The following is a 23,162-nucleotide window of genomic DNA, read 5'->3' as shown; positions in this document are numbered from 1 at the left end:
TTAAAAATAAGATGCGAAGGCTGTTCTAATGTAATTTGTCGCGCAACCGTGATACAGTGGCTGACGAAAGTATTCGAACGCTTGACACAGAAAAGTTTTGTATGTCGTGGCTGTTACGTGAGATATCTTGAGATTTCGAAACGTTTAGTAAAAAAGTAACGCACAGCAAGAATGTTAAACATATAGCAAGCGTTAAAGTTAGTTCCGTTGAATGTCGACGCGTATCGAAACGAAACGTATACTTGCGCTAAATATTTTGTACATGATGTGCACATTTTCAAGTTTTTCCATTAACGTAATATATTCGTTAATCGTTTCCACGAGTGTTCGAATACTCTCGCAAGATACTGTATATCAATTCATTAATTTTTAACGCAAAGATTTACTTACCATTTTTCTGTGGTCTCTGATGTTCTGACTCCTATTCGCACAACCTTTTTCTACGGGTAAAGAAAAGAAAATAACGAAAGGCAAGAAATGCACACAACTGTACGTATACGGAAATACGAGGTGGTTTATTATAATAATATTTATAATCATTATGCATCGTGGCGGCGTGTCTCTTTTTCTCGTAAGACGTTGGTAATGCAAGTTACAATTACACAGTTCAGTGACGGAAATCAGTCAACTAATTGTATCGCGCGCTTCCCGCAGAAAAAGACAGATTTATATTTATTTACATCGATCGCCGCCTTAACAGTTACAGGTTACACATTCCTATTTATATTTATACTTTATTGATAAATAGTACAGCGGTTTTTAAGTGTAGAATTACGCATGTGTACTGTGTGTCGTCTGTACGCGGTGTACCTGTTCGTATTCTGTAATGCTGTGTCTCTTTACGTATATCCAGATGTACGTCGTGTTATTTTTCCGATGATCTTTACGTGTCTTTCGTACGTGTTTCTCAGGTGTAGAACAGCAGATATCTACAGGATGTCTCTTAAAGTAACGTCGAAAATTAATCAACAGGGAGGGTATAATATTACACGATAGGACATTTCGAAATTTTATACACAATAATATTAATAATAATATTTAATGATTCGTAATCATAATAAAAATAATAATAAAATAGTAACGCGCTGGTGTTTGACCAACGGCCATAATAATAATATAATAATAATAATAATAATAATAATACAGATAATAATGTTAATAATGACAATGATAACCGTGAAAGAAACAAAGCTAAACGATCGGTCGTCTTATCATATGCGTATCTTACAAAAACGTAACGTACAAGATGCAAAATCGACGTGGCTCGACGTGAACGACTCTCGCCACATTTTGTTCGCGGGCAAAAGTCTCTGGAGCCGGAACAAAGTCGTACGGTCTCTCCATCAGGTGCGCGCGACCGGTCGATTTTTCTCCGAAACTCGATCGATTTTCGCTCGGCTGATGGAAAGCAACAAAACACGAAAAGAAATGAACGTTAATTAAAACTCGTACTACCAGGCCAGCCCTTCGCTCTGCATCTGGTGCGGCTCCAGGAACCCACCCCCGCCGCCGCCGCCACCTGGACCGCCACCATTCCCACCGGCACTGGGATTACCCTGTGCTCCACCTGAGAAATATCAAACCCATCGAATCGGTTCCTTTCGGTGCTTCGATTTATCCCGAGAAACGTGGGATCCGAAAGAAAAAAAAAAAAGATACGAAACCAACCTCGTCTTTCATCCAACATTATGGAGTGTTAGAAAGATCCTGATTTTGCAGCATAATTCGTCTACGAGATATTATACTTCGTGTGTCGTTTGTATATCTTACTTTACGAGATAGACGTTTTACTTTACCTCGTTTATAGAATCGAAGAGAAAAATATGTGGTGGGGAAATAGGTATCAATGAAATTTAATCGATCTTAGTACTAGCGTTATACTTGAGTTTTATTTATTACATAGCCTTATAGTACATAGATTATTTAGTAAATAATAGAAATTAATATTTACATGTTTGTGTAAACCGGCCGGATTTAACGAAACTTCATCGATACCTATTTCAATTACATGTCCACTTATTTTTATCCCCGACCGTGTCTCTCGTGTATTTTACTTTCAATATCTCTGTTATATTAGGTCGTCCCATAAATAACGTCGTCTTTTGTCTCCGAATATGTGGATAAAATTAATACCTACGTTTATTTTTTAGGTCATCGATGGCATTGACCATCGCTCTCTATGACCTTTTCCCATTTTTCAATTAACTTTTCGATTCTATCTTCAACAAACTTTTGTGATTTTGAATCAAGAAACTCATTCAGCTCGTTTGTTGCCGCTTAGAAACCATTTTCGACTTTTTCTCACATTCAGCATACAGTCACCGTGTGCTTCGCGATTGTTTTTAACAATATCCTTAGTTATACCGCTTTTTTAAAGTTTATATAACACGCCGAGAATGGTTTCCACCGACGCGTATTTTATAACTTCTTTTAACGTGAAAAATATCGATCCGACTGTTTCGTACACGCGTTACGGGCCATCCAGATGATACTCTTTGAGAAACAAAGGGTAAAGTTGCTATAAACGCATGAACGAAGCATAATACGCGCGTTTATTTGGAATTCGAAGCGAGTAAGAAACGATATTACTCGTGGGATTGACCTAATACTAATGCTAAGTTTGTGTTTCTAACACCCCATACTATTGCTTCGAAATCTCGTTACGTCGTATCGCAATTTTACTATAATACTAGTGACTACCTTTGTACTTATAATATAATCAACGAAACAGAAAATGACTGTGACGGAGGTACAGCAAGGATAAAGAATGAATTTTCTAGTGGTCAGAAAGGCGTAGCCTTTCAAAAGAATCTAATCGTACCTGAAGGTGCTAGGAACTCTCCAGGACTACCGCTAGGAGGTGCAGGGGGGCCCTGTCCAGGAGGGCCCGTGAGAAATTCCGGAGGGCCGCCTCCCGCACCCGGAGGTGGATATTCCCCTGTCACCGCCACTGCGGCTGCCATACCCGCTAAACTCGCCGGGTCCAAACCTGTCAGAAACAGATTACGTGTACTATTCAGAGAGGATCGTATCCGGCCTGCTATCTCCGAACCCGGCTGTCATAATTATCGCGACCTACCTACCCGCTACGATGTTTATTATAGTCGCGATAGAACTCGAGACAAGGTTCTGCTTTCGATTCCGTGAACGCGAATATGAATAGATCGTACGAGGTAAAACGTGGAATATCTACGCGTTACGTGAATCGACTATTTCAGCGGCGATTGTTTCGAAACTCTTTCAACGACCTTCCAACGACCGCGTCATTGATCGACCGTGTTACGCTGACCACGAAAATAAAATCACCTATCGCGAACGACATTTTCTTTTCTTCTCTTTTACGATCTTTCCCAGTGAAAACAAATCGAACGGAATAGAAAGAGGTTTCGTAGAGCAATCGAATGTCAAAACTCACCAGGATTGCCTGGTCCACTGAAGGGCGGTCCATGTGGATGAGGGGGCGGATGAGCACCAAAGAATTCATGGTGAAATGCCACGGGCCCGCCGTAACCAAATTCAAACTTCTCCGCGCCGAAATATGGAAAACCGGGCGGCGGTCCATCCTCGCCGCCCAAAGCACCGGGATTCAGGTTCAGGGGGAAGCCCCTCATTTTTCTGGAGCCGCCGAAGAACGGGCTCCTGCCCATCGACGTCAGTTGTTTTAACCTACGCTCTTTGCTCCTCTTATTTTGAAACCAGACCTGCGAACACCCATACGACCCGCTGTTTTTCATTCAATTTACTGGCCTTATGGCAGGGAATCGCTCTTTTAATTCGTTTGCTCGTCGTAAGAAGGTAGAATCTCGCGCTGCTATGCATAAAGTATCGAAATACGTAGTACGACAGAAACGTAGTAAACGTAGCAGACAAACTATCGCGTTAAAATCGATTGCAAGCGATCGTAAGTAGCAAAAAATGAGATTTTATGAACCTGTATCACTCTCATAGGTAAGCCAGTCTCTTTTGCTAATTGTTCCCTGATATGCCTGGTTGGTTTCGGAGTGGACGAAAAGGCAGACTTGAGAATCTCCAACTGTTTCGCCTTTATGGTCGTCCTCGGACCTCGCCTCTTCGAACCGGCACCGCCGTCGCCACTACCACCACCGGCACCACCGTCTGGACTTTTGTTCTCCGTCTGGCTATCCCTCGTTTCGGGATCTCCGTCCAGGGAACCTTCGGCCAATGCAAACAAAGCAGTTTAATAATCGATCCCACACACCAAGGGTAAACGCTTGTTTCTCGCGAAACAAGTGGCCCTTGATTATTCAGCCTAATTTCACCGGTTTCGCGGTATATCAGCAGCCGATTAGAATTCCATTCTAAATATTTCCCTTTGCGCTGATGTCTCGAGGGAATCCCGCTTACAGATCGAATGAATAGCAACATTTTTTTGTTCTGTTTTCCACGGACGCTTTCTTAACAATCTATAGACACGGACACGCGTGCATAATATACGTATCTCGGAATTTGGATCTGCTGGATCGAGGTAACAACAATCGCAGCCAATCCCCCGGAAGCGATACGAAACCCCCATCGGATTATCGTGTGGCTGTTCTACGCTCGAAAGCTACACTCTATGAGATGTACGTGTGGGTGTGCACACGAACGATGTGCAATGTGTACGCGTGTAACGTACACGCACACACACACACACACTTATACACACATGCACGTAGTTTTCGAGCCCAACTCTTCACGATAATCTATATATACCCGGGGAGGTCTTAACCACGGGACAAAGAAAATGTTTGGACAGTGTCACACCGCGCTACAGGGGCCACCCTTCTCGAAGACACCCCTCTTTTCCTCTTGCCGAAGCATAGAAGTTGCTTGTACCCGGTGCTTCGAGAGAGGTAAAAGAGAGAAGGGGTCATTGTTGCGCTCGCGATAAAAGAGCAGAAGCGAATAATAGACCGGGAAGACCTGACGCGCTTAGTAATTCGTACTGACGCTCCAGGTCAAGCCACTGAATTTCCACCCTCGCTCGAGGGTTCCACGAAAGGGGAAGATTGGCCGCGATTAAGTCGTTAGTCGGTACCGATCGATCGTCCTTTCAAAATCGAGTTTGTCGCGGTAACAATAATAGTAATTTCTGATAATCGTGTTTCGACATACTTTGATCAGTTTCACTCGCGTAAAACGAACGATCTGAACGTTTACTATGGAAAGTGTTACGGTAGAAATGACACTTACCTTGATCCTCGGAGTCTTCCTGCTTGCAAGGATCGCTTCCAAGAGGTAGATCGCCAGTATGACCAACCGTTTGGTCACCAGGACCACCTGGACCCAGATTATGAGGTCCCAAATGAGAGCCACCGACACCACTGTGATGATGGTGAGCGCTACCATCCTCGTCTTCGTCTTCCGATCCTGAACCCATCAACGAGTCTCCTCCTGTCGACAGGTTGGACGATTCTGCTCGTGAACGATCCGAATCGTGCGTTTTAATCACATCACTCGTCGAATCATTGACTTGGAAAAGAGCACCAGTCACTTTTCTGTTCAATGATTTGTGTTCGTTACATACTACGCGAGCCTCGAATATATTTACGCTTCGAACGTTTAGGAAACCACTAGATTTCAGAAGAAAAGATTTACAATTCCTTTGGAAATCAGTGATTCGATCGAACTACTTTGATTTTATTCTTGTTAGAGAGCAACGTTTCGAAACACAGAGAATTTCTTTTCAAACTAACGAAACGCCGTGCCTCGGAACAACAGGCGATAGCTAATAACGACGCAAGAAATCGTGATCGTTGTCGCACACTATCATCGCGTCTGTAAAATTTCGTTTGTGTAAAATAATTGCGTCGATCAACGTCAAGTTTAGACGTTCAAAGCAGCGAATATCCGCTATAGTAAATAGAACATAATTTATCAGCAGGACGAGTAAATTTGTCGATGTTCCATACGAAATTAGCAATTAAACGTGATTACGGTTATTCACTTCTGGACGTATACGACGCGCGTACCAGCACCGGCACAGTTCATTATGATTTTTCGAAATTTCGCAATTTTCCCCGGCCTCCACCGCGTTTCCCACCGCAGTGTCGCGCATTCAACGACGAAAGATGCTAAAAGTTATCAATAAACGTTGCTGATTAATCGACGCTCGTCGCGTAATTGCTGCGCTTTTCACATTCGCCGCAGACGATCACCGTGAATTCGACAACTGACAAATAGCTGCACCGTGATAGAGATTAATATCGGAAACGCGTGCAACATCCAGCACGTCACGATGTTTGATCATCGAAACGAGTAATCGTTGTCCACCTTCTGTGCGTATATATTTTTCGCAAGTAGCCGGTTGCTTCTTCGAACGCGCTACGGAAATTAACGCTGGAAAACGCTCTCGTCCGAGCAATATAAATCCTCCGTACGTTTCATCGAGTTTTTGCGTTTCTATAACGAGACGAGACTGATCGCGAGCAACGACACGTCAACGGAACGATTAGAACGGTCTGACGCCTCGCGGAATTCGCATCTCGAAGAAGGAAAAAAGCATCGTGGCTCCTGTCATCCGAAAGAAAACGAAAAAGAAACGAGTTTGCCGGACATTTTGCGGTTTCGACGTCGGCATCGAAGCGACAAAAGGTTTGCCCCTGCCTAACGACCTTTCGGTTTTCGTTTCACGGCTTATACACCGGCGAGATCCTCGTGAAACCGAGCTGTTACTTTCTCTCTCTCTCTCTCTCTCTCTCTCTCTCTCTCTCCCTTTCTCTCGCTCGCGCGTTCGCCCTTTTTTCTCTAGACTCCTTTTCTCTGTTTCTCTTTCGACCGGTAGCTGACGGTCGGTTACATACACGCTGTTTTCACAGCTTGCCGTTCCGACACGGGGGTAAAACCCCCGTGAAAAACCTACCCCCGGCCTCCCTTTTTTAGAACGAGCTCGACTTCGTGAAATCTCGGGCGTTGAACGCGTTGAACTGTGCTCCCGCTCTGACTAGCCGTCATCCCTCCGGCCCCCTTTTTCTCTTCGAAAAAAGAAAAAAAAAGGAAGGAAATCAAGGATCTCGATCGTCCTGTAATCGAGCTTTATTTTCCTACGCGCGAAAACGACGAGACAAGGTACGAATTTATCCCCATCGAGTGTGTAAATCTTCGAAACGATACGATCAACTTGGAGAATAATACGGAAGAACCGTGCTACGGCCAGAAAACAAAGCGAAAAATCGAGGTGTAACTTGTTGGAAGTTCGGTCAGCCTCTTAGAAGCAGTTGTTGACGAAGATAAGCATCCCCCTGACGATCAAAGCGATAGAAATTACAAAACGGTCGCGATAGGCTGTAACAGAGCACGTGGCGGCACATCGACTTCCTACTCTCCATAGGAGAATCGCGATCGTTTTAAATCGTACAAAGTCCCTAGCTCGTAGAATAGAATAAACGACGGTACAATCGATAACGTGCCGCGAGCCAACCGTACGTATCGTACAATCCCGCAAATCGGATTCAGAGCAAACGAACGAAACAAAGCAGCACGGCATCGTGAATATCTGGCGATGCTGCGTTCTCTTCGCGGTGGATAACGAGGGACAATGACACTTGTAACTCACCATGATGACCGTGCACGTGATGCGTGTCCGGCAACGGCTTGCCCGACAGGTAGTCCTGCTTGCAGACGAACTTGTTGTCGTCCAGGACGTAGAGCTCCTCTCCGGTGCTCATCTGCTTCCGACATACCAGGCAGGTGAAGCAATTCAGGTGGAAAACCTTGTCCCTCGCCTTCCTCACGAGATCCTGAGGGCTTATCCCTTGGAGGCAGCCGCTGCATTTCGTGCCGTATCGCCTGGAAACAGAACGCCGCGACAAACCACGTGAATAACGACGAACAACGAAGAACCGGGGAAACTTTTAGATTCGTCGGCCGCGTTGAAAAACCGGATAACGAGCGCACGCGTCACCTCGCTCGTTCGAGAACACGCCTCGTGATTAATCTTGCGCAGAGGTTTTTCCGTAGCCGCGTGTCTCTCGACGCGCCTTCAAGAATCTCGACCATCGAGTTTCTTCTTTTCATCTTCGCTCGGTTCTTCTTAATGTTCTGCACCGATGTTACGTAACGCGTTAGTCCGCAACCACGTAAAACCGTGATACGTAAAATTCACTTTCCTTCGATATATACGCGTTCGATCGCCGTAAGGATCGTCGCGAGTTTTTTTCGTAGCCTTTGTTCCTTCCTTTTCTACCGCTTCGCATCGGTAACGAGACGAACACGTGGACACTCGTCGATGCCATTCGGACGAACGAACGAAAAGGAAAGTCAATGTTGTACGACGGCGACGTTTATTGGACTCGAAACTTACAAGTCCTGTCATTAAGCCGCTCCACTCGCAAACGTCGATAAAAGAAATATGGCGCTTTTAAAGAGATGGGACTTTAACGTCCCGATAGGGCATAAAAAGTTAAAACCCTTCGGTGCTGTAAAAGCGCGTCGCGGTTACCAGCCAGCGCCTGTTCGATTTTCGCTTTCCTTTTTTTTTTTCTTTCTTTCTTTCTACTCCTTTACTCCCGCCGTGTCCTACTTGTTAATTTCGTATTAATCGTTCTTTCTACTCGTTTTCCTCTTTCTTTCGTCGTTCGCCAACGAGATGTTTTTTCGTAGTAAACTGCGTTGTTTTTCCGAACGGAACAGGATTGATCGAACAGAAAGAAGCAAAAAGAAAAGAAAAAATGACGGGGTAGATTGACCGACGATTTGCTGGAAAAAGAAACGAAAGCTCGTTGTGCAAACACGCGTCGAACCGACCGTGGTCTTCCAGCATGGCCGCAACACGGTTCACGAGCGAGTTAATAAATCTAGCCGGAACGATTCGTCCGACCGATCCTCCCGCGACTGTATCATTACGGAAGCATCGGAGCCACGTTACTTCCCAGTTAGTAATTCCGATCTTTTTAATTACAGGAATCACGCGATTAATTATAGCAATTACCGGCGGTCCCTTAGGGCAGCCGCGTTTCGAAAGTAAATACATCTCAATCGATGCCTGCGTTGCACTTGCGACCGAAACGCGGCTTGGAAACGCGACCTCGGAACGCGGCTACGAAACAAGCGCATTCAAATTCCCGTGGCTGGCTCTCCCAGTAGGCCAGAATTTTCCTGTCGCCCGTGCGTATAATATCGGCTGACCCGGTTCGCCACCCTCGCCACTGCTATTATTTTATTGCTATCGCGTTTCCCGACCGGAAGTAGAAGCGTTCAACGTGACCCGCGACCTACATCGCGCTAATGTTGTCGATTCTTATTTTATTATTCAGCCAGGGACAGGCAAAACCTATCGCCGTAACGCGATAGAAAAGTTCACGGAATCTCCGTTCGTTATTTAGAGGAGCGTTTTCCATCGTCGTTTCCGTTTGACGTTAAGACGAGAACGTTAATTAACCGCGAGTAAGCGGGAGCATCGTTTTACCAAGCTGCGACATCGACGTCGTTTTGATTTGCTTAAAATGGAAAGCAGAGAAAAGAAGAAGCAGAGAGGGGAAAGTATAAATTACAAGGATTGCCTTTTGTCGATCGACACGATCGTCCGTAGCTGTTACGCGAAGTACTTACGCGGAATATCCTATAATCAACCGGCACACTTTTTCAAACTATTCATCAACCTGTCCAAATTAGCAGTCCTACGCGCAGTTCCTAACAATCTTCTCACGGAAGCAGAAGCCAGAGATATTTCTTGACCAACGGTCATTACGCTGCCAGAGCTTCCCTCTCTCGCGCGTCGTGCGTCTCTTTCCAACTCGTCCTCCCGTTTACCACGTCTATCCTTGTCCGACGCTACGCGTTTCGCCTCGCGGTGCAATCCCTCTAGTCTAATTACAGGAATTATTTAATTAATTATAGCGATTAGCCGATCCCGTGTCAACTTCCCCGAATGCATACGTCACCGAATCACCGGCTCCTTCTCTCCTTATCCCTCTCTTCCTCTTTCTACTCCTCGCCCCTGCCTCTACCTCCTCCCCCTCCCTATCCTCGCTTTCTCGCTCGTTGGACGCGCGTCTGCCCTTAACGATTTTCTTGTTTTTGAGCGCGCGCGAGGGGCAGCAGCCCGGTCCAGGTCCTTTCTTCCTCGTGGAAGAAAAAGAAACGGAGGCCGGCCGTAAAAATCATTAATAGAAAGGCTTACGTGGTGCTTTCGTGTGTGAGAAAGCGGTTCGATGAGGGCGACCAGGTCAGCAGGATGGAAGGGGAGGACAGAGGCCAGAAGAAGGGGGTGTGGGCTTCGGGCTCCCTTAAAGAGGAGAGCGTAAAGAGCCAGGAATTCTGGCGTGTAGCAAGAAATATAGGACAGCGGGGCTGGGATAAAAAAAAAGGGGGTGGGTCCGAGCCACGATTTGCCACGGAGCCCGGAGTTTATGTATGTGGTTCGCGTTCGTTCCACACGGTCCTCTACGACCCTGATGCGTACACGGGTCCCTTCGGTATACTAGATCCGTTCGTCGCGACGACGCTCGTCCTAACGTTCTCGTCGTTTTCCAATCGAATCGAACGAAACGGGGGAACCACATATCCGCCGCGGCTACGCCTCGTGAACCCGGCGATAAACCGATCAAACGGAACAGGTAGAACGGCCAGAGAATCGAGGAACGAGGAAGAGACGTATCGACCTCGGATGAAAGTTTCCTCGGCGCACGATCGAACGTCGATCGGACGATGATGACTGGAGCGCGGGTCGAATCGCGCCTCTCGATCGATTAAAAAAATTTTAATTACCATCGCATTCGCCATTTTTCTACAAACACCCGACCGACGTTTCCTTGTTTCTCACCGCTGTTGGTTCTCATCGTCGGTGCACACGCGCCGACGTCTCGGTTACGACGTTAAAGGAAATAAACAGTCGCGCGATATCGTACGCCAGGCGGGAGTCTAATTAACCGAATCCAATTAGTGGCGCGAGCGAACAAACGCTCGTTTCCGCTATTCGACCGATCGGTCTCTTTCCTATTCGGCTATCCCTCGAACGATTTTCACGAAGGAACGAAGAAGCAAAACGAGAAGGTGTCTTTCCATCTGGCAATTCCATCGTACGGTGGAATGGCAGGCGAGCCGACGCGATTTTCGCTTTATCGCGCTGTATCACACGCAGATGGATCGTAACGCGTACGGCGCGGTCCGGTTGTCGGGACGAGTTTCAAGCTGGCGCCGATTAATTCGTGAAATATCGTCGATTACCGTCCGAAGGGGGTGAAGGCATGCTTGAGAAACGATTCATAACAGTTATGCTAATGCCCCGGCGTTGGCTATGCGACACCGTAAAACGCCGTTTGCATAAAGTTCCAGCAGCCGTTCCTTTTCGTCTTCATCCTCGTTCTTCATCGAACTTTCGCGGTACATCGGTCCGGCTTCGTGCCACTTTCTCCGTGCAACAATTCCCGGGTAAATACCGCGCGTAACAACATGATAAACGAGTCGTTAAAGCAACTCGCGCTACTACGCCACGCTGCTTACGTAATTGTAGTTGGACTTTCCGTCACGAGGATCGGCTAATTGGTAAAAAGGCAGTGGGTGAAAAAGAAAAAAAAAAAGAAAAGAAAAGAAAAACGAAAGAAAAGAACGAGCGAGGAAAAAACTGCGACTACTTACGACCTACGTACGACGTATGACAGAACGAGGGCCTGTCTCGAGAGTGTGACGCAAGAATCCGGTGGTTGGCAAAAACGTTCCCCGTATGAATACGCATCGCGATATATGTATACTATTGCCGAACCTTCCTGGAAGGGAAACAACTCCATACCTCCCTCTCTCACACACATAAACTCTCTCTCTCTCTCTCTCTCTCTCGCTCTTTCTCTCTTTTTCTCGCTCTTTACCTCCCTCTCTGTTCTCCCTGTTTCTCTTTCTATTCTCGACCGCGCCGGCCCCGTCACGCCCAACAAACTTCTCCTACGGTTCGTAGCGGGCGTCACGCCGCATTTATAATGTTTCCACGTTCGAGTTTCGACGGGTCTACTCCCGAGGAGGCCAGCACCGCGGGTGGAAAGCAAGGACAATGGAGACCACTCGTCGGCGCCCTTTCGAACCGGCCCGAGAAAAGCCGCGCCGATCTATGATTGGCTTCGATCGTTTTGCTTTGATTTCCAACCGAGTCCATCGTCTAGTTTCAGTCTGTTTTCCCCCGCGGCCCGGAACTTGGCTCGTACCAACTGGAAAGAGGCCACCGGGCAACGGTAGATTCAGTTTAGAGAGTCGCTCCCAAGACACGACTGTTAATTAATGCCAACTTTCGATCTATCGTTAGATATTTAGGGCTCCAGATTGAATTTCTTTCTTCACCAAAATAACGATATCGATCCGTATGGTCGGGCGATCGCGTTATTAACAATATCCATTTATTATCGCTTCTTTTCCCTCTCGATGCTTGACATTCGACGCGAATGCTCGGTTACGACACGCCTTATGATTTATTTCGTTGTAAAAAAAAAAAAGAATTCTCGCAGCTATACCAGTCGCCGTCATCAATACCGCGATAGATTATCACATACGCGACGATAATTCCGTGCAGTCAACGTTACAGCGGATGCGTTCTTTCAACGAACTGGCATCCTAACAAATACGCCGGAACAATGAAATACGTGCCGCTCAGAAGACTCGCCGATTAACTCCATAAACCGAAAAGTAGATAAAAACGATATTATAAACGCTTCTTCTTTAAGTTCTCCTTCGAATTTACTACCGTTTGCGTCGTCCTCTCGCAACGAAGAATCTCGGAGAAACTGGACGATAACGTAGCCATCGTCCTCTGACGAACAAGCATTAATCGCGTTGCCGCGTTTTGTAATTTACAAAAAATTGCAATCACCTTCTCGCTGAATTTTCGATATCGCGTTCTTCGATTTAAAGATCCGTTTCGCAACTTGATCGCAACGACGGTCCGGTGAAAACACGCGTCCACGGTAAAGGTAGACTAATTCGACGAATATTCCCGCCAACGAGAGTAACCGCTTAAAGAAACAGACTTTCGAGCAAGCGAAATCCGGTCCCTCGGCAACTCTTTGCCCGACTATTAGCAGGGTGCTAGTCTCGGCTCTCTGGTGACACCGCCGCCATCCCCCTAGCCCCGAGTTAATGTTTTCATCGGGCGTATTTCGACGACGGCATGGACCATATTTTAAGGTAATAATTTCTTAGTGGGTACACACCGGGCCATCGACCGCAAGCTACGGCAGTCGAGGCGGCGCTGAAACGGGGACATCGGTGCTTTTGATCCTGGACCCTTTCGGGCCCCCATGGGCCATTATCGACCTTTAAGGACCTTGCTGCGACTCGTAGAGCCGGTTACCATAACCGCGCGTACCGTTCCTTCGACCGATACCTCGGACCTCCCGGAGGTGTTACAGTATTCCCAACAGCGATTCGTTGAAAGTAGGTGGGAGATACAGACAGTTCGATTGGAGGAACGACATCGATAGATTCGTCGCGTCGTCGTGGGAATCGATCGGCATTCTCTGCTCTACGTTCTTGCTACGTTTACCGGTTTCGTCGTTCAGACTCTGCTACTTTCCTTTTGTTTCCCATCCTTTCTTTCGTAGCTGTGCAGAATTCCAGATATCGGTATGTCTGCTTCCACTATCAACCTGTATTCTCATCCATGTTGGCGAACAGTTTGTGGTTTGGACCGCGGATGTTTGTACGTACATAGGAAATTCAAAGTATGTACCTCATCGTGCAAAGAAATTCAACGGATAAAATTCAACGGATGAGACGCGTCTCTGCCGAGGTTTCGTTTCTTTCGTCGCATTCGCAATATCACGAACTTGTATAGACGTTCGAACCCTGGTCGTTAGTATCGCGTATCGTAGCCTGTTGAGGTTGACTGATAGAAGAACGAGTGCATGAATTTGTAATAGAAAAATATATTGAGATAAGTATAAGTATTAGTATATGCTGATCTAGATCTTCATTCTTACTGTTGGAATACAACGATATTACACGCGTAGGCACAAATATCTTACACAGACATCACACAGGTGATACTCATTACTCTATAGAGAGTGGGGTTCAAAATATTTAAGGGATCATGGGGCACTACCTACGTCTAATCTGAGAGTAACTGGCCAACAATCGACAATTCTCGCATACTTTGTTAATTATATCACTCGCTTATATACATTTGGTTCTGTAGTTCTGTTTAATAAATATCACTGAATGTTATTTCAACATAAACGTTGTGTCTTCCACAGATTATTAATCTTAACTTTAAGATTAAATTCTAACACTTACAGTGTTAGAATACCACAAAAGAAGAAGCTATGATAGAGAGCACGTTCGTATATTTACAGCAAAGGACATTACCAAAAAGTTAACCTTGTAGTTCCAGCTGAAGACTACAAGAAACTAATAGACTGATAGAAATCTACTTATAACTCTTTTGTTTCTAGACCTTGTAATCCAAAAGGAAATTTATATTCAAGCGACGATATGGACGTCTTATTTCCAATTTGTTTGTTTCGCTAAATTCTATTCCCTTCGTAACGGCGATCTCCAGGTCACAGATGTACAAAAGAAAAGGTATAGAGTTTTTCTTGAAGTAGTTACTTCAACATAGCCGAACGTGTTGGCGAACATAGTTCAAGTTTCCACGCTTCTTAACACAACATCGATGTATCGATATATAAAATATTTTTATACGTTTCGGAAGTGGTCGACGAACTTGTTCCAACCTCTGTTCTCCCTCGAACAGAAGATACAGGTCGTACGAACACCGTTTTGCGAACACGTTCGCCGGTGAATATCGCGTTTGCACGTTTCGAAATTTCGTTCTGATTTCCTCTACTTTCGCCTCGACGAGCAAATTGGATCTTAAAGGCTGATTTAAAAGAAAAAAAAAAATAAGTGCGTAATCACCGATCGAACGTTTGCAGGACGTGTAACGGTAGCAAAGAGGATAACGCTAATTAACGGGACGCCGGAGCGAGAGTTATTTTTGACCCGAAAAGCTTTTCTACGCCGCTCGAGCGTAGCCAACCGTTCGTCTTACATCTAATGAATTTTTCATCGGGATGAAATGCAAAGTGCCTCGTAAAGTATACAACACGTTCGTTATACACCCGTTCGTATAAGTATCAAAGGGCCCCCCTTTAAACGCCCTCCCCACTTTCTGCGTGTACTCGGTACTCCGATCCTTGGCTACAAAGGGGATCGTTCATCGCTTCCAGAAGTCACGAAAGAGAAACGCATCTCCAAATACCCGGCAAGGTAATTCTTACGATCCTATTTCTTCGTAAACAGGAACAATAACAGCGAGGCTCGTTATCGCACCGGTGATCGTCATTGTCATTCGCTGCCGGTGGAAATTCATTCGTTCTAGTTTAATCTATCTTTTATCTAAAATAGAAACGATCTCGAAATTATCTATTAAAATTATAATTATCGCTATTTTATTTCGTGGTAAGCAAGGACAATCGCGTCTACTATCGCACCCAGTGATCGCCACTATTCTTTATTGTCACTGGAATTTCGTCATCTTTTAATATACATGATATATATAGAATACTATAATCGAAAGGACGTTGAAAGTGCATATTTTGAAACTTTATCCACGATCTTTATTTATAAAGTTTGTCGGTGACTGCTGAAAATTCTTGGTTATTCAATCCTCATCTTCGTTATCCAAACATAATCGAGTTTCCACTTACGCGTGACCAGCGTTAAACTAAAGATTTCTCCTCCTAACCATCACTGTTTTTCACACGACCATCATCCTCGATCCAGTCCCTCACGTATCGCCACGCTGCAACCCTTTCGCGCGCCACGATTCGTTACTTTCGTCACAGGCTTTTTACGATTTTTAGCTTCTTACGCGACCCTTTGTATCCTCCGGTTCGTTACGTGTTGCCTGACGGACACAATGTTGCAGGCTCCGTGATCGCGGCGCGACGAACGAAAATCGACAGAAAAAATCACCGTCGCCTGGATGCTGCTTCGCCGTAAAACTTTCTACATTTTTCGTCCGCGCCGCTAATTAATCGGAGCGACTCGCGCTAGTTCCTCCTCCTTTCGAGATGCAAAAATCAAGAAAAATCGTTGCGCAAACGGATGTTCGCGCCTTCAGATCGGTTCCTCGCGCGAATGTCAAGGTCCTCCGGCGCAGGGAACTTTTCGCTCTCGCGAGAACGAAAAGTTTTCGCGACTACAGCTCGCTCCCTCCGCGCTGATAATCGCGCGAATTGGAACACTGGTCACGCTCTTTTCTCCTCTTTCTCGCGCGATTTATCCAAGACGACTAGATACGTCCAACCAGCGATCATTAATTCTCCTACTATGCTATAAATATTCGATGGCAGTTGGTGAATCAACGCTCGCAACAAGATTTTACGACGTGACCGACGTATCTTTTATCTAAAATAGAAACGATCTCGAAATTATCTATTAAAATTATAATGATCGCTATTTTATTTCGTGGTAAGCAAGGACAATCGCGTTTACTATCGCACCCAGTGATCGCCACTATTCTTTATTGTCACTGGAATTTCGTCATCTTTTAATATACATAATATATATAGAATACTATAATCGAAAGGACGTTGAAACTGCATATTTTGAAACTTTATTTATAATCTTCCTAGGATCCTGTTCCGTGTCTCGTCTCGGCTCTCTGACTCACCAGGAACAAATACGAGCGGATCGCTTCTGCGTTAGTTCCGTTTATGGTTTCGCACGGGTTTTGAATAAACCCGGCGAGTGCCTCTGAAGGCATAGACTCGCGATTCTTCGATTCGATCGAAAACACCAGCTTCTTAACGTTGTCTCGTTGATCGCCCTTCTAAATATTTGTCGCGAGGACTTGACGGAACAAAGGGCGGATTTTGACAGGCCGATAAAACGATATACGTTGATCTTATCTGCGAATCTTCGGAGGCAAACGCGAACAGATCGTTTCTAGATTAGCAGCGTTTGCCATATCGCATGGTTTTTTCTTTTAGCTTTAGGTACTTGATTTTCCAGCACGGACCTAACTTTTCGTTTTACTTTTTCAACTTTGAAAGTACAGATTCACTGTCGTCCGAAGCAAACCGTTTAGTCCGAAGCAAAAGGGCAACTCGAAGCAAGGATCTCTTCCTACCTAGTTGATCATCAGTTTTATCTCTTGCACGATTTACGAAAGCTGGAAAATTTGACACAAAAGGGTGGCTCTCGAGAGCCGATCGAAAGGTATTGATATTATTTGCGCGTTCATTCCTCGGAAGGTGGCAAGAAACAGGAGTGACGAAGTCTGTGGAATCGCGAACCAAGAAATCGACTACCAGCCAGAGGATATAGTAGGACGAATATAGAACGTCGATGGACCGCGTAACGAATCGCGATAGCGCTGGCGTGTTTCGCTCGCGGAACGGCTCTCGATCGACCGAGTGATTTTTGCTCGGAAGCTTGATAGAGTGAAATAACGCAGCAGTTGTCTGGGAAAATGTCAAGGCCTCCTTTCCATTCGTCGCGAAATGCTTTTTCTCTCGGGTTATACGCTGCTCCACCATCCACACGTTTAACAGCAAAAAAGAAAAAAAAATAGAAATAGACAACGTGTAAAAAAGATAGAAAGATAAACGTCTCGGCGATAGTCTGCTAATGCATCGATCGTAAATCTTTGTGATACGGCAGTTTACTTAATTATGCAAACAGAAAACAGTTTGTCGCGATGCAGGTACGTTGTTCCGTTCGAAGGAAACAAGAGAAAAAGCCACCGCTCTGTGACTTTTCTAACGATCGATCGTACTGCGTTCTATCGATGCCAACAACCATAATAGAAACCTAATTACAGGTACGTACGGACAGGCAGAGGGACGATTTGGCCTGACGAATCGCTAACTAATGGTATACCTGTTTGTATCGTTTCCGCGGAAGCTTTTTTCCCTATTCCGAATACCTGTACAGGTTCTTACGCGGTCGAAGCAATTAATCAACTTATACGGTTGCTGCACGCTTTGAAAAAATCCTCGAAATACGTTTCAAGTTTCAAATATCGCGTTAGAAATTTCAAAGTTGAGATTAATTTATATAGCAATGGTAATAGTAATTTATAGCCCGCAAGGAAAAAAAATAACGACGATCGCGTTATACATTCACGGCGATCAAACGTTCCAAATCGATAAACGCGTACCTTCCAACATCTAAAATCTACCGCGATACGAAAATATCAGCTTGGAGACGATTCGAGTCGTCTTGTTCGTTCCGCGATAAAGCATCGTCCGATCGATATTCGACAGCCATTCGTTTCTAAACTCGTAGCAGCTTCTGTTCTATCGAATAAGACGATCTGAATGGGACGATCGTTTATTAATGATTAAAAAATAACGACGATCGCGTTATACATTCACGGCGATCAAACGTTCCAAATCGATAAACGCGTACCTTCCAACATCTAAAATCTACCGCGATACGAAAATATCAGCTTGGAGACGATTCGAGTCGTCTTGTTCGTTCCGCGATAAAGCATCGTCCGATCGATATTCGACAGCCATTCGTTTCTAAACTCGTAGCAGCTTCTGTTCTATCGAATAAGACGATCTGAATGGGACGATCGTTTATTAATGATTAAAAAATAACGACGATCGCGTTATACATTCACGGCGATCAAACGTTCCAAATCGATAAACGCGTACCTTCCAACATCTAAAATCTACCGCGATACGAAAATATCAGCTTGGAGACGATTCGAGTCGTCTTGTTCGTTCCGCGATAAAGCATCGTCCGATCGATATTCGACAGCCATTCGTTTCTAAACTCGTAGCAGCTTCTGTTCTATCGAATAAGACGATCTGAATGGGACGATCGTTTATTAATGATTAGGAGGGCGCGTAAACGCAGAAGCGCGACGGCGAGAATAGACAATAGACGCGTAGGCAAGTTACCTACCTGAAGAAATCCTCTCTGCAGAACAGCTTCGCTTCCCTGGAGAAACACTTGTCCTGTAACGTGGTTCTGCAATCGAAGCAGCGGACACACTCGACGTGCCATGCCCGGTCCAAAACATTCAGCAGGTACTGATCCATAATTGGTTTCTCGCATCCTGCACATGACAGGATCATCGCCAGACCACGTCTCCCTGCTTCGAAAAGAAAGAGAGCATCTGTGAATACAGAGGATTTAACGAGATCGGTTAACGTGGTTAACGTTCAAATAAATACTAGGTGTATGAACAGGATTTTTAATAATTCATTCGTATTGGATTTGGCCGTGGCGCGAGTTCATTTTCTCGAATTTAGCGAATTTACGTCGTTGGCAAAACGCGGCAGGATTGGACAGAAAAATACCGGTACAGGTGAAAACGTCGAGCACCGGGAAAAGTTGATGGAACGGGCGCTGCCGCGACCTGACGAGGCGTTTTAATTTCGCGCACGTTCGAACGCCCGCGTCATCGTCCGAAAAACGAAACGTGGAAAACGAGGAAATTTCTGCGACACCGTGTTTCAACCAGCGTTCAGTCTGTTGTGTGTGCGTGTGTTTGCGTTATCACAGTATATACCCTACTTTGATGTTGCGCGCTGTCGCGAAATAAAAAAAAAAAAAAAAAAAAAGAGAGAGAAAGAAACACATTTGGATCGTCGAACGTTTCTTTCGACGCGCAATTCGAGAAAATTTTGAAGCGTTTCTCACGGTAGACAAATTCGACCACCGGCGTGGATATTTCAATCGGAGGAACGTGGAAAGATCGTGGAAGAAAACGAGACACGCGCAGTATCGGTTTAAAACGTTCTCGATTATAGATTCCGAGGCGAAAGAAAATCGGCCGTACTTGCCGTGGCTGCGCACGTGCATAACAAACTGCGCGTTATACACCGACGCTTTTTATCATTCGAACGTTTTGATTACTGCGCCACAGCTTACCGAACTGTACGAAAGACAACGGAGGAGAAGCAAGTCGCAACACGGTGCAGCCTGCTCGTCGTTGGTATCGATATAGCCTTATCTACATCTGGCATAAACGAGTCGCATTTCCTGACGAGTAAAATAATAAGTAAGACTGGAAGATGATCGGTAGCAATATGCCACGACGACAGAGTAAAAAGATAAAAAGAAGGATAAGGAAAAACAAGTTTGTCGTATCGTAACTTGGTAACACCATTGTCTGGAGACAAATTTCTTTTAAAGAGAAAAGAGCAGAAAATGATGGGAAAGTTAAATAACACGATGTTGACGATGTACGACGACGATATCCGAAGGAACAACGTAATCTGTTATGCCATCAAATTTAACGATCGCGCTTGTATCTTTATAGTGTCATAATTGTTTGTCAATAGCCATGGAGCGAGCGTATCGTTGGTCGAACGAGGCGCACGATCATTACAATTCGTTGTTAATTAACATTCGCGGACGAGATTGCCCTCTATTACATTTTCTTCGCCTACTTCGTTTGCCCGTTTCTATCTTCGTCTATTTCGATGGGAGCTAGGTCGCCTCCTCTTCTCTCGTACCGGCGACCTCTGACTTCTTTTTTCGCCATTGCTGAACCCTCTAGGGGGTTCACTCCTCTCTTTTTTTCGCGGTTTCCGCCAATGGGCGGAGTTCCTGCCTGCCGGCGGGGTTGTCAACCTAGCAACCCTTCTCCCACCCCTTAAGGTCTGACCTTGCGCATCTCATCTCCGTCCGTTTTGCGGCAGGGCGAGAAGAAAAAGGAGAAAGCCGAGCCGAACCGAGTCGAACCACCCCGCGGTTACCTCGAGATTTAAATCGTTTGCACGCGAAATCGACTTACACGAATATAATTCCTACGGCAAAATCCAGTTCCCACGGGATATTTTCCAGTTGTGCGCGATGCTCGAACCGAATACGATCGCAAACGTTCGACTCGCGATAAACACGCGATGCACGTCCCTGATAAACTGAAAACTTTGATCCGGAAAATCTACTTGCCACGATAAACCGTAAAGGCAAGAGAAAAAGTTGACAAAGTTTTCGTTCCGCTGAAAGATATGGAAAATGTACACGTATAACGAAGCAGATTGAAAGAGATAGTCTGCACGTCTTTGAAATACATCTCCTTAACGTGGTTCACCTTCCATTCGTTAAATCAGATACCGCGAGAAACGATTTCACGGCCGTGGCGCGTGAAAAAGAAACGGAGGACACGAGAGGGACGATTTCCTTGAATCGTCGAAACCAGATTAGGATTCAGCGTACGTGAGACGAAAGCCCGAACGGAAACGGGCTTTCATTAATCCGATTCTTTTCTATCAACCGTACGACGCGTGCCACCTTTCGCCAGGATCGCTTTATTCAATCAAAAAGTCTCCCTCTCTCTCTCTCTCTCTCTCTCTCTTTCTCTTTCGATCTGTTCTTAACGTTTCAACTTTTCCGTATTCGCGTTGCAAAGCGTAGAGACGTTTTGCAGAAGCTTAACGTTGATACGAGTACGAAGAACGACTGCGAATATCGAAAAATTTGAATCGCAACTTTCAAGTTGGGCAAAGATTCGTACGCGCAACAGTTGTAGAAACGAGAACGACGATCAAAACGCGTAAAGCTCGCGGTGAAATTCGCAATCGATAGGATCGCGACGCTACGCAAATCCGTCGAGTCGAACGCGATCCGATACCTTCGATGTCGATATTTTTCTTCGCCCTTTCCCAACATGCTAATGCGTCGCTCTTAAACCCTTCCGCGGTTCAAGTTCTCGCGCTATCTACGGATGCAACCCACGGAGGATAAGAGGAAAGAATACGACGCCGCATAATGAAACATCGGAGGAACGTGAAAGGAGCAGAGGCAAAATTCGAAGCGCGGATTGTGCTAATTAACAAGAAAAAAAAAAAAAAAAAAAAAAAAGAAAAACGTTTGTACGGTATCGGACAGCTATCGACAATTTTTCATTTTCATTCGATAACTGTGCGTTGGTACTAGACTTAATAAAATAACTTGTTTTATCGGTTTGTCGTCAGAACGTTAACATACGATGGATATTACTTTCCCGTCGCTACAATTCGATAGCCGTATCGGTCACTTAAAATCGATCGTTTCTCGACGATCTTTTAAATCGTGTATTTCTCATAGAAGTCGTTACACTCTTTTTACCGTAATATAGCTTGGCTCGTGAACTCGTTCGCTATCGGTCGGTAATTTTTACCCGTAACGATCCGTTTTCTCTCGCGGCTCGTTTCATTTTTTCCTAGCGAGGTCAGAGAGAAATCTGTGAGCCGCGCGCGTAGCCCCGCTTGCATTTGCATCGACGAGGATTACGATTTCCTCGAATCGGTCGTTCGTTACGCACAATCACGCGTATTTCGACGAGTGTTCAACCCTGTCCGAGGCAAATTTATCCTCGTTAGATCCGAACCGCGGGACAATCCATCACCCGCGGATAAAAAACGCGCATTCCTATGACATCCAAATTACGGTACGATCAATCACGATAAGCGAACGAACGGCGTTTCTACTGTCTACGAAAGGAAAAAAGGAGAGAAAAAAAGCCTGGAGAAAAATATCATAGGGACCGTTTCTCTCGGCTCGAAACTCGAGGAGTCCGTGAGGAAAACCCTCTGACCTTCCACGGTTCGTATGCGAGCTGGACCTGGCGCCGGCGCTTACGAGGTGTTAAACCAACGTTATCCTCCGATCCTCTCGTTGTTTATAATCGAAATATTTCTCAACGAAAGAAGACCGTAAAGCACCGATTACTCGTGAAAAGCATCTCCGAGAAACGCGCGTTCCCAAAAACGAAAGAACCGACGACTTTGACGTTCGCTTCGACGAAATTCCGTTAAAACTCTCGTACGATCGTGCGAGCCAAACTGCCGAATAAATTCATCCATCGAAATGCTCGAAACGTTTCTCCGAAATATTCCTCGTACGTGAAACCCTACGATAAACCTATCGAACGAAACAAATCCTCTCTGTATCCACGAATTCTTACCGTTAAGCTTCGCGCGTTCTTCCTTCCGATCTAACTTCCAAATGAAAACTAATCGACGAGTCCGAAACGTCTCCGTGAACGTTCGATGGAACGTTTCGAAAATAATTCCAAGGTTCGGCAGAAATTTCCTCTGATTTCGCATGATAACGACCGATACGAATAAAATATATATATATATATTAGACGTTGCAAAAATGAAACGATCTACTTACCTATGTTACAGGCTTGGGTGACGGGCAGGGGTGCGCAGCAGGGCCCGCTGAGGGTCGCGACCCTTATCCGGGGGGTACCAACCCCCCCGGGGCCCCCTCCCCCGCCCCCGGCA

At 45.4% G+C, this 23,162-nt stretch overlaps 1 protein-coding gene across 2 annotated transcripts; it reads right to left on the bottom strand.

Annotated features, from left to right (window-relative positions):
• Window positions 1–494: 494 nt before the first annotated feature.
• LOC132907977 (LIM/homeobox protein Lhx5) lies at window positions 495–23,162 on the bottom strand. Of its 2 annotated transcripts, none has more exons than XM_060961455.1 (8): window positions 23,050–23,162; window positions 18,844–19,036; window positions 7,556–7,788; window positions 5,194–5,415; window positions 3,932–4,173; window positions 3,416–3,701; window positions 2,822–2,989; window positions 495–1,567 (listed from the first exon to the last, which is right to left on the bottom strand). In XM_060961455.1, the coding sequence occupies exons 2-8, from the start codon at window positions 19,014–19,016 to the stop codon at window positions 1,452–1,454; spliced, it is 1,440 nt and encodes a 479-aa protein (XP_060817438.1). In that variant the 5' UTR covers window positions 19,017–19,036; window positions 23,050–23,162; the 3' UTR covers window positions 495–1,451. The 2 variants fall into 2 exon arrangements, with proteins under 2 accessions (XP_060817438.1, XP_060817439.1); XM_060961456.1 differs by having other exon boundaries at window positions 5,194–5,394.

Source organism: Bombus pascuorum, chromosome 6, assembly GCF_905332965.1.
Source record: "Bombus pascuorum chromosome 6, iyBomPasc1.1, whole genome shotgun sequence".
Taxonomy (NCBI): domain Eukaryota; kingdom Metazoa; phylum Arthropoda; class Insecta; order Hymenoptera; family Apidae; genus Bombus; species Bombus pascuorum.
This window is presented reverse-complemented; position numbering and strand designations above follow the sequence as displayed.

What these genes read in the sequence shown, in the direction of transcription:
- LOC132907977 (XM_060961455.1), bottom strand. Translation starts at nt 19,016, where the DNA reads ATGATCCTGTCATGTGCAGGATGCGAGAAACCAATTATGGATCAGTAC. An exon ending in TGCAGAGAGGATTTCTTCAG is followed by an intron (nt 7,789 to 18,843) that starts GTAGGTAACTTG and finishes TTCTGTTTCCAG; the next exon opens with GCGATACGGCACGAAATGCA. An exon ending in TACCTATGAGAGTGATACAG is followed by an intron (nt 3,702 to 3,931) that starts GTTCATAAAATC and finishes GGGTGTTCGCAG; the next exon opens with GTCTGGTTTCAAAATAAGAG.